Genomic DNA, 12,530 nt, shown 5'->3' with positions numbered 1-12,530 from the left:
ACATACATAGCTTGGAAATCAGTTTACTACAGTTGAAAGTTGCAGAATATTTCCAACAAAGAGCTATGTTTATATCAGGTTTTGAAATGAGCTTTTGGAATAATTTGCCAACATACATTTTTTAAATAAATTGCAATCAAAAACTATAGAAATGAGTGTGTCTTTGTCCATCCATTTTCAACACTGTTGCAGTCATTTTCCTCGTTTATGAAAATCTCAGCTAAAAATTTGTTTCAAGGTCTTTCTCTTACCAATTTACACGTCATCAATAATTACACAAATTAATTGCACTAACTACACTCATGCATTTACACAGTCATTAGTTAACAAACACTCATGTTTATTCACTCTCAGTTTAAAACAATAAAAATTTACAAGCTATCAGGTTAACTGATAACATAAACATTAGGTTACAACATAATTATATCAAATATAATGAAAAATTGTAAACAAACAGGAATAGAATCAGCTGATTATTTGGGACAACTGATTGAACAAATTAATATGGCAGTAAACTGGAAGTAAAAAGAAATAAAAAATTAATAACTGTGATCTAGTGGTAACACCAGAAACTACTTGAAAGTGTTTTTTATCCATTTCATTACATTACATTATTTGAAACTGTTTTTTATCCATTCCGCTGTATCGCTTACGTAATCCAGGCGAGAGATTATTGATCACAAAACGTTATGATGAAATCTATTTAGTGCCATAGCTAGCCCTTCAAGCATGACTATCAGGATTACCGCAGATGGCACGTAGTGTGATCCTAAATTTTTTGTGGGAGTATTTGTCAAAGGGTTAACTTTACTTTAGTTGTGACACAAACATTTTTATGAAGGTTGCAGGGGCAAAAAGAAATTATCTTGGGCTAGGCAGATAATCGTTCAATCATCTTTTGTAGAGTTGTAAACTTTTTATCATTTGAACAAAAAGAAGTAAAAGTAAAGAGGTTGAAGAAGATGATTGTTTTGTGTAATGAAAATTATAACATCTTGATAGAAATTATGACAAGATATTATAAAACATACTCTTTTCTTTACAACCCTCATGTATAGAAAATCTATGAGCTACATTTAAAAATCAGAAACAACCTGCGGTTTTTAATGGAAGTAACAGATGGCTTGAAACTTTAACTAGTAGTTATGCCAACCACTGAAAGCAAATTAAGAAGTTATTTTTGCAACTGCCATTACAACATTACACAGTACGATGACTAACTAGTATGATCATTTAACTTATGATTTAGTCTGTACTGTATTTGTGTACCTTAAATTTTATTTTGTAGTTTCTATAGATAATTTTTTATAGATATAATTTGATACAAATCTTACCTTCCCTTTTATGTCTATCAACACTTATTGATTTTCTAGAGGAAAGAGAAAAGGTTCTACCCTACAAGGTTGGCTTTGAACATGGCATCAGGACAGACTGGGTCACCCACAGACCTGCAGCGAGAAGGTTATATCATTGTAGAGACAAACTACAGAGTCTACGCGTACACAGATTCCAATCTGAAGGTGGCTCTCTTGGCACTTTTCTGTGAGATGTTGTATAGGTGAGTTGATTCTATTTAGTTTATTATAATGTAGACCTTAGTGTTTTGAAATAAATACGAGGTAGGGATCATTTAATAATCTCTCTAAGGTTCAAAGGTTAGTTAGGATGGACAGTTTAAAAAGCTTAAGAGCAAAATTAGTCTAACTCCGCCTTAGAAAGGCATTTTTCTTTTCATTTTCATTTCTTAGAGTATATTAAAGAGGATCTTATACTTGTTTTTCAATGTATTCACCATTAAATTCTATACCTTTACACCAGTGATAAATCACTTTCTGCATTCCGTTGGGGAAATATTAGCGTCTTTACCGTTACAGCGAATAAAATATGTGCACTACAAGTTCATGCTGTAGTGCGAGAGTAACAAATAAGAGTTACATATGTACATTTTATTGTAAAAATGTTGTGCCTTTTTGTAGTACAAAAATATTTGTTGTATCTCAATAGTTTTTTTTTTTTTTTTTTTTACAGAGCCAGTTAAAATGTGCACTACAAGTTAACGTTGTAGTATAAAAATAACAAATAGTTAGTTTTAGATAGGAATTTTTCAATGAACGTTGTGCTATCCTGTGCAGCAAAAATTAATTTTCGTGCCTTAATAGTATTGTTTATAAACCAATTGAAAATGTATGCTACAAGTCCGCACTGTAGTACAAAAATAAAAAATAAGAAGTTTTATATATTAATTTTATTATTTATGAAATTTTTTCCGCAAAATATAATTTTTTACCCTTAATAGTTTTTTTATAGAACCAATCAAAATTGTGCACAACAAGTTCATGGTGTGGTGTGAAACTGAAAAGAAGACAAATAACACATGATTTTATCTGTAATACATTATTATTTAAGATGTGTTATTGCATTTATCGACTTTTGAAAATTCAGACTCAATTACCCAACATAAATAATTTTATATTCACATAAACAACAAACATATATAGGAACAAACTGAGTGGATAAAAATATAGGATTGAAACATAATTTCATAAATTCCCCAATTTCAATCATTCTAAGATCTCAATTCCTACATATTATGTTTTACATCCCATGTCTTACTGTCTGTAGTCATATTGGTAATAAAGAAATGGGGACTCACTCAGAAGGAATTGGGTACTAGTTAACTCCTGAACTAGTAAACTTAATAATTTAAATTATGTATTGTTGTGAGGCTTGCCATTTATGTATTCAATATCTTGTTTATTAAGCTTTTGTCCATACAAAAAAAGTATCTAGAAAACTATATAGTTTCTAATAGCTAACATAATTACGATAGGTAAATCCAATACAAACATAATTAAACAATTTTTATTTGATAACCATAAACACTTATTATTGTTTTATAACATTTTTCAATATAATCTTCATGTACTGTCTGCACTATCTTGCCACTGATTTGGAAGTTTCAGTATTTCAGAAAGTTTAAGGGCGATTTGGAAGCCAATTGCACACGTGCTCCTCAACTTCTTCATTGCACTCAAATGGTTTTCCTCCCAGTGATTCCTTGATAGGCCTAAACAAAAATAGTCAAAGGGAAACAAGTCAGGGCTAAAGGAGGGTGTTCAAGGGTTTTCCAGCCTATATATGCCAGTGTATCCCTTGTCAAACCCATGGAGCTTGTGGCCTGTTGTCATGGAGGAGAATGACATCTCTGATGGGGTGCATGTCTACACTTTTGTTTCGATAGACGGCTTTTGCCAACCTTAACAACTGACAGTAGTATGTTGCGTTCACTGTACGTTAACCATACTGACCAATAAAATTATCCTAGAATCCAAAAAATCTGTTGCAAGGACTTTTCCAGCATAGAGGCATAGGTTTTGGCTTTCACAAGGCAACCTTCATCCTTTCTCCGCCACTCTTTACTTGCCATTTTTGACCCAGGGGTGTAGTGATTTACCCACATCTCATCAAATATAACAATACGTTTTAAAACCGGCTCCCATGCTTGCTGAAATTGATCATGTTTGTACTGGTGGCAATGCTGAGCTTGAACACTACCAGAACGGTTACCTCACTCCTCACAAAGTAAACATCTACTCCACACAAAATGATCTAGGTAAGACCTGCATTCTAAGCAAAATAGCAAAATGTTTGCTCTCCTGAATAAAACCCAGACTCTCTTCCTCAAAGAGGCTAATTCCAAAAGCTAGCAGAACTCCAATAGGCTGCTTTGGATCTCCTCCTGTTAATAACAGAACAGCTAAGATCGATTGTATCCACGATTGCAGAAGTCAGACTGTTGACAAATTTGTCCAGCTGTACTGTATTGTGAATCCGTTTCTGGTTACTACTGTCAGATTTTAGTTGTACCCTTAGGTTTTCCTTATGACACCCAGTCTGTATTTCTAAGATTTTTATATTGAACTTTTTCAAGTCTTTCTCCTATTTTAAAGCAGATGTAAGCATGATCAGAGAGGGAATGCTCATCAGACACACGCCAACCATGTATCCGATTAACCATAGCCCCTGTTATCATGGTCACATGTATCACCTTCTTAGGCGTCCACATACGAAATGTAGGAGCATTACCCACATTTGCTATCACTAGATTTCAGGCCATTATATACTCCAGAACTGACTTACCTCTGCTGTTTATGTTGGTGCTACTCCAAGGCTCACTATGCGAGTTAGCATCGCTGCCAATTATTATTTCCACACCACTCCTCCCAGCATGATTCTCCAAAGCAGCCATCTCTCTGGAGGGTGTGGAATGCACATCATCAGGGTTTGTCCAGTGCCAGTCCTAATCAACATGACGGTGGAGAAATCCCAGGAACAAAATTCCAGAACACCTTGTTGCTTACAGCAATAAAAGCTCTGCCATTAACAGGGGTAACAATTTAAACTCATTTTATGGAAAGCCCCGAAACTTTACGCTTACAAATCCAGGGTTCCTTTATCAGGGCCATGTATTAGTACATTAGCATCCTGACTACCCTACATGATCAAGTAAGGATAAAATGGAATAATTTGTGAAAATGCAAGTAGTGAATCCTCTACCACAATGCTCCAGGTCACACTACTTTGTCAATTGTGACTTTTTACACCAAATACAACATCCTCGTCTTAGATCATCCACCCTAGTCACCTGACTTGGTTTCCTGGGAATTATATTGTTCTCTAAAGTCAAGTCAATTTTTACAGAAAGAAGATTTGAGACTGTTGAAGGATTAAAAAAAAGCGATGGAAGTTACCAATCGATTACAAAAAATTATCTGCAGTAGTGCTATGCACTGTGGAGAATTCAAATGGAGTGGTGTAGAGACAAGGAAGGGAGTACATTAAAAGGGATAGCATAAAATTTTGTTCTTCAGTTTCAGCTTGGTTTCTCCTAACCACACGTGGTTTTTAATTGACCAATATATTTTGTTGTATCCATCCACAGGTTTCCAAACTTGGCAGTTGGCATTTTGACTCGTGACTCAGTGAGAATGGCGTTGCGTAGTGGTATCACTGCTCAGCAGATGGTAGGGTTTCTGCGGCTTCATGCTCATCCCCGCATGCTGGCAGCAGGACCTCCGACCCTCCCTCCCACTGTGGTGGACCAGATACAGCTTTGGGAGAATGAGAGGGACAGATTCATCTTCACGGAGGGAGTTTTGTACAGCCAGTTCTTGTCACAGGCCGACTTCGACATCCTGCGTGACTATGCTCAGGATCTAGGCGTACTCACATGGCAGAATGATAGAAGGCGAACAATGGTAGGTTCAGGGAGTGTAGACGTTAGTCAGGCATCTAGCACAACCTGTCAGTTAATCTCTGATGTTGAAATTTGAGTAGCCACTTGTGAAATTTAACCATCTACAGAGTTACTCTTGTCATATTGGTGTAAAAGGAATTGTGTCCAGGGAATTTGAATAAAACAAATCTGAAAGGAATAAGGGAAAATTTGTGTTATCAAAACAATTTATATTCAGGACAGAGAAGTTTACATTATTAAAGTTAACACATTCACTGCAGATGACAAAATTACCAGCGAAAGAAAATGCAGGAATTTTTTTGTTTTTTAAGTACCCAAAACGGAGTCAGGATAGCCGAAAGGGTTTTCCAAGGTATCCCGGAAGCTTCATTGGCCGGAACGGGTGACATCATATCGTGCCGAGTCTGCTCATTGTCCGCACCGGGTGCCGGTCCATGTGTTGTATGTGCTCGCAGCGCACTAGGTTTCGGCACAGACTCTAGAATTACACATATATAGTACATGAATTACATGTAAATAGTACATCATTTACACTTATATATTACATATTAGTTTAAAAAATATACAACATCAAAAACAGTTAACACTCCCCCCTCCCGGAGTAAAAATTAGAAAAAACTATATACATCCCCACCCACCGCCAAAGACTAAAAACTAATTATTTGTCCTTGTGATACTTATCAAAGCAACTGAGTTCACACAGACCTGATTCGTCAGGGCACACTGCACAATAGTACACTGTTTCCTTACGCTTGCCTTCTTGGTAGCAAACGCGGCACCTCTGGGTAACTGACTTGCCGTTTCCTTTGCGCTCTGTAGTTTGGAGAGACGATGCATGCGGTTGCGCGTCGGTGTGATGAGCAGTGGGGCTTCCTTTGGACGGAGCAGCTCTTCAAGAACACGAACTCGGAAGTCATACAGGGACAGTCTGAGTTGTACATGTTGTACAGGTAAAAAGAATTTACTACAACAACCTGGAGAAAGTGCATTTCATTGCAACTCATTGTCTTCATCAGATGAAAAATTATCGTCTTTCTCCATTATGAGTACATACACTTACACAGTCAACAGACACTATATTCCACTCACACAATATCGCAAAGCATACACAACAAACGAAAATGGCGAACCGGCGACGAATCGCACCAACTGACTCATCGAAACAGGCACACCTCACTATGAGTGTTACAGCCTTCCCAGGCAACTGCTCAGCTCACACTGAGGCAATATGAAAGAAGCTGCCGTATGCCGAGCTCGCTCGTCCACCACGTCGTTTCGCATGACGAGCATCCCGCAGTAAATGTGTTAAGAACACAAAGCTTTATTCTTATTCTGGTTCTTGTAGCTGTTTGTTCTCAACCAGTGCTGAAATCAAGTTAATAATTTGGATCAGATCGTAGAATAATGAACAATATGTGAAATTTTGTTTTATTTTAAAGTGTGCCAAAAATTGAAAATTTTAGAATTTTTCACTTATTAGCATTTCTGTATATGTATATTCGTGTGTCCTATCTTATCATAAATGCATTTAAAATAGAATAAGCTGCATGTTGCATCTGATAGTACAAAGTGTTTAGTGTACACTTTGTCAGGAAAAGCAAATCGGTTTCAAGAAAACATGCCAATATTCTATAAGCAAAATTTGGCAATAACTGGAACTTTTATCATTAGGTGACAATATAAGGCAGGGAAACCATTCTGATTTATTTTGTTTTTATATTGTTTTGATTCAGTAATATTAAGAAATTAGTGTGTGCCAATGTCATATATTCACTCGATCCAAAAGTTAGCAGAACAACCCCCTTAAATTCATTAATAAAACCAAAGAATTTACCTGATTGATCTCAATTTTATTCGATAACTTATGATATATTCCTACAAAAAATTTCTAAAAACAGGCAAAATAAAATCAATCTCAACGGATCATCTCGCCTTACACCATGGCCCACATGATAAACCTACGATTCCTCAACTTGCATTTCAAACTCTAATACTATACAAAAAAGTGCATGCTAAAGCGCCTTTGCAATACCTAGAGATCTGTCATGTACTTTACTTACCCAACTTTGATCATACCTCTGAGAAAATAATGCAAAATTAACACAGCCATCGTCAAAGCAAATCTGGTGCAGATTTATTACATCTACTTTCTCAAGGTACTGAGTTAAAATCTTATAAAAAGTCTGATCACAAAGTGATGGTCACTGTTATGGTGATGGGTCGAAATTCAGCTTGTAGTACAGCGTGAGAAGTTGCAGTAATAACTTTTCAGTTAACCAAAGGATTGTCAGGAAACGTAGGTTAGAAATTCATTAGGAATCAGGATTGTCAACCATCCCAATTTTGTCGGGACAGACCTGACTTTTTCATCCTGACATAACTGTTACCGGGACGCAAACTGTCTTATTTTTTCAAATACTTAAGTAAACGAAGCAGCAAGCGTTCGCGTTCATTCATTGACCATACATTACACCTTTAGGTTTGAGTGTCAGAGGCCATTAAAAATCATAATGATGTTCCTCTAACGAGCATGTGCCACAACATACTTTTCAGCTGAGTTACTGTACTTACAGTGTGTGCTTTATTTTATTTAGATTTTTGGCATTTCAAAGTATGCTCACATATATTATCAGGTATTTAATAATCTACCTTTTAAGAATTAGCCCATGTTAGAAAGCATACGCTTTTATTACAGATTTTCGTTAAACATAAATGATTTATTTTGTAAAGTTGAATTTTGTATAAAAACAATTGGGCTGACATAGACTTCACTTAAAATTAAAAATAAACTGTTTTAAAATATACCAACAATACATTCTATGTAATAATTTCAATCACAGTTTATTCAAGATTGCAATTTTATAGCTTGGAGGTGCTATGTGTGGATATATATATATATATATATTCAATTTAGATATATATATATATATATATATATATATATATATATATATATATATATATATATATATATATCTAAATTGAATTGAATTACATTTATTCAAGAAATTATACATTTCTGAGGCCCCACTAAGTACAATACTTGTCAGCGGGAACCTATATAACTATAGTTTACTACAGTTAAGATACATAATTACATTCAATTATCTTTCAGGTCCTTAATGTAATATTTTTAATTTAACTGTGGTGAACATTGGTATATAATATACATACAACATTGAAATTATTAATTTGGAGTGATTTAAAAATATTGTCTGATTATTACTATAAGTTAATACAATACATCATTACCATAACACTATTAAATATTTAGAACATTCTGTTGATTAAGTTTTTAGATAACCTGAAAAGTTGAAGAAAAGTGTATAAATTGGGTGAATAGGTCAATGGTATTGACCGTGGCGAATAGTCAAAAGACTCGGTCAACTAAGTAACTCATTAGTCTTATCAGTTATTACCCATTCCTATCCATTTGTGTAATAATCACTAAAGATGTTGGGTTATCAGAAGAGGTAGACAAAAATTACCTACGGTATATATATTATATATATTTGAATCAAACAAATCAACTGACAGTAACTTATGAACCATTGATCACAATTTTTGTTAGAGTAGTTCATAAAACATATATTTGTTACTAAAACATGCAGTTTGTGAAATATTTTCAAAATTGTGTAGGTCAGTTATGGAATAGATACATGCCGAATTTGTTCAGATATGATCTTATTTTATTACAATCTGTTTGTACGTACATCCTCATGTATATAAATATTTTTGAAAAGTAAACAAAAATATTTATGTTGAGTCTGTAATTGGATATTTAATTTAACATCTAAAATATAAATGCATTTGCCTTCCATTTTCACAAAATTTCTTCAAGTGCAACGGGTTACCATTACAGGTTTTATGTATTGTTGGGAATATACTTCTTAAACTAACGCCAAATAAATATTTACCACCATGTAAAATAATTTTCCATCCACACATTTTGTAAAATAGAGTACCTACTATTGAGGTTTATCACTCACTTTTCGTGAATGTTTGGGACAATGATGCAATGATGTATTTTTCAAGCACCTCATTTCAGGTTGACTGTAAATATTGAAAAATAATAAATAAATTATTGTTTTATTTATTATTAATTGTTATGCTAGTGAAATACTATTTAAATGTGTTTTTCTTGTAGGTGGTGACAAAGCAAGGGCATGATGAAGTGAAGAAATTTTGGAAAAGGCACTCAAAAGGAAGCAGTTCCTAATTACTATTTAGTTAATAATTGTATTATTAATAGTTATTATTTATAATTTGAAAGGAGTTTTGTATATATTTTCGTATTAAATACATGTATAAATATGTACATTATGATCTTGGTCTTTTTATATAAAAATCCTTTATTATTTTATGAAAAGTTTTATTTAATTATGATATTAATTACAAATCAGAGTAATTAGAATTGTAATCTGAATTATTTTTTAAACATGTTCACATGCAGGAACACAACTACTGATTTTATGGGCTCACATGTGCGTCATTGGTATGCCAAGCACACTTGTGCATCCATAGTAGTGGTGAACATATTTAATCAATAATGAGCTGCTGGTGCACTCGTGACCCTCGTGCAGCGACATTTTTTGCTGCCACTTTTACAGTCAGTTAATGATTTTGAGGTTATGTTTGTTAGTGTTTTTTGTTGTTATAAGCTGTGTCACTGTGTGCTTTGTATGTACTAACATTATTATTTATTAGTGGTAAAATCTAAAATGAGTGATGTGGGTGCAGAACATAAGAAAAGTCCACACATTTCTTCATATAGGTAGCAGTGAAGGTGTTTAAACATTACACTATAGTTTGGGGTTTTCCATCTGAATGGGACTGATTGTATTGAACTGTAAAATACCTGAAGTTATTGTCCAGAATCACATGAAGAACATATTATATAAGTGCCAGTAGAAACTTGTATACAGGTGATATGCATATCACTCTAACAAGGAAGATTATCTGTATGGTTTTTAATTACTAAAAATGCAGTAAACCTTTCCTCCTAATTTTCCATGTCATAAATGCAATATACTCTAGCCAGGCTACTAGGTGTGCTTGACAGAAATGCAGTAACTGGTTATTCTTTGTCAACTTCTTCATCTATTGCCTTGCACTTAAGTCTCAAGGGCTTTTTCTGCACCCCGGAAGCATACCATGAGGCCAATCAGTCTACGGTTTCAGCAGTTCTACATACCACCGAAAACAATCAATCAGGTCCTCCTGGGGAAATTTGCCACCCTTGTCAAAAGTACCAAAGATGGTGTTGTCGAAACTTTGTCGAAACTCCTGTTTGTCACACATTCTACAGAGTGGATCCTCCCGAAGGCTACCAACTCTGTGAAGATGCTTCCTCAGGTGACCATGTCCCGTAATCAAACCCATAATCTGATGTACACTGATGTACTAAGTGAGAGAAGGTCAGACACCACTCTAGGGGAATGCAACTCTAGAAACATTCTGCAGCCTCCACCTTCTCTCATATTCAGTATGAACCCATTCCGAGACAGCCCCAAAGGATTCACACCTAGAAATGCCACAGAACGGTTGAGGTCCCACCATATTGGGTGCTGAGCCCAAGTTAGCCAGGACATTAGCACTTTCGTTCCCAGAGATCCCCTCATGACCAACTTGATAGCAGTCCTAGACATGTTTGGAGTTTTTTTTTTGTTCTTTTAGGATAAGAAGCTTATAAATTGCACTTAGTCCTGTAAGAACCTTTCTTCTGCTTCCGGAGTGACAGGATATTCAGGATGTGTAAGGTTAGGGAGTAGGGGCCTACTCCTATTGAGATCCATGAAGAAGAATTAGGGCACTACATCTCAAAGTCATGTCTCCCCGGAAGAAGGGAAGGCCAGCTCTGAACCAGCCTCTCCAGTCAAATTAGGCCGGGGGTGGTACACCCTTTTTAGAGGCTAGCAAGAACCTCTGAGGTTAGGGAACTAACCCCACCAACTCCAACAGTCATCTCCTATTGAATTTCCCATGAACTCCAGAATCTCGACATTTGCGGTTAGTGATGTGCCTCTCCTGGACATCCATAGGGTTGCCCAGATTTAAGTGACACATCGGTTTTTGCTGTGCCCAGTGGTGGGTTCAACTGGAAGGTATAAACCAGCCAGAAGTGATTCCTCATGGGTACGTGTTTGGAGTTGAATACACAAAAGTTCAACGCCTTCAATGCTACCTGGCTATCTTTGAAAATGCTAATTGTCTTATTCCTATACACCGCAAACAAAGATTCTCACGAGTACATTCCATAATGGCTGTAACTTCTGCCTGAAAGACTGTGGTGGATAAGGACCCATAGGGACCACAAACTCCCTACATGGTCTCACTCCCACAATTCCAGTGTCTGTGCCACTTTTGGTTTTAACCCCAAGACCCACCTATCACATGTGTATTGAATTAAAGACCATTTCCCTCTGGCGATAAGCCTTTCCAGATGGGGTCTCCAATTCAGGACCTTATCAAGGATTACACCCAGGTACTTGACCTTGAACTGTAACTTAATGGAAGAGCCTCTTAATAACAAAGGATTAATACCCTCCAACTGACGCATTCTTGTAAAGGCAGCCACAGCAGCCTTGGTGGGATTGACACTAAGGCCTATCCCATCACACCATGTTCAGAGAAGCATTGGTCAGTTCAGTGACTGTTGTGTTGAGCTTGCCGCTAACAAGAATTACAATGTCATCTGCGTACCCCTGTGCAAAGACACCAGTATTGTTCAGAGACAAAAGCAGGTCATCTACAACTAATTCCACAGAAGAGGAGAAAAGACACCATTCTGGAGACAGCCCCTTGTAGTCCTTGCACTATTGTTTGCTCCCATAAGAGTGGCAGTAATCACCCTGACTGTGAGCAAGGCCCTTATCCAGTCAATTAATATTTAAAAATCAATACCACGTCTCGAGACAGCATTGTCAATCACCTGTATTGTAAAAAGCTCCTTCGATGTCCAATAAGACACCTATGACTACTTTCTTTCACTGCCAGCGCCTTCTCAATCTTGCATACCAGTTGATGCAAGGCTGACTCATGATTTTCCTGGAGTGTAAGCATGCTGATTTGGATGTAAAGAACACTCCAGGAGAGATCCCTCCCTCGTCCAGTTGCACTATAAATTGAATCTGTCTCCAGCTACTACCCCCAGATTCTAGTTTTGTCCTTAGTAAACATAGAACAGAGTGCTATAAAAGTAGCAGTGAGAACATAGAAATCCCATTATATGATAGTGCAAAATAAAGAAATTGATACAGATGTTGTGGTGAAT

General features: G+C 36.0%; 1 protein-coding gene across 1 annotated transcript in view; it reads left to right on the top strand.

The window, feature by feature from the left end:
• The window catches only part of LOC124354656 (general transcription factor IIH subunit 4-like), a 33,716-nt gene extending 24,133 nt beyond the window's left edge, over positions 1-9,583 (top strand). Inside the window, 3 exon segments of the mRNA XM_046805282.1 lie at positions 1,374-1,558; positions 4,943-5,258; positions 9,405-9,583. Coding sequence (XP_046661238.1) covers positions 1,374-1,558; positions 4,943-5,258; positions 9,405-9,476 — 573 coding nt within the window. The 3' untranslated portion in view covers positions 9,477-9,583.
• Positions 9,584-12,530: the final 2,947 nt, after the last annotated feature.

The sequence above is a fragment of the Homalodisca vitripennis genome, chromosome 2, assembly GCF_021130785.1.
Source record: "Homalodisca vitripennis isolate AUS2020 chromosome 2, UT_GWSS_2.1, whole genome shotgun sequence".
NCBI classification, from domain to species: Eukaryota; Metazoa; Arthropoda; class Insecta; order Hemiptera; family Cicadellidae; genus Homalodisca; species Homalodisca vitripennis.
This window is presented reverse-complemented; position numbering and strand designations above follow the sequence as displayed.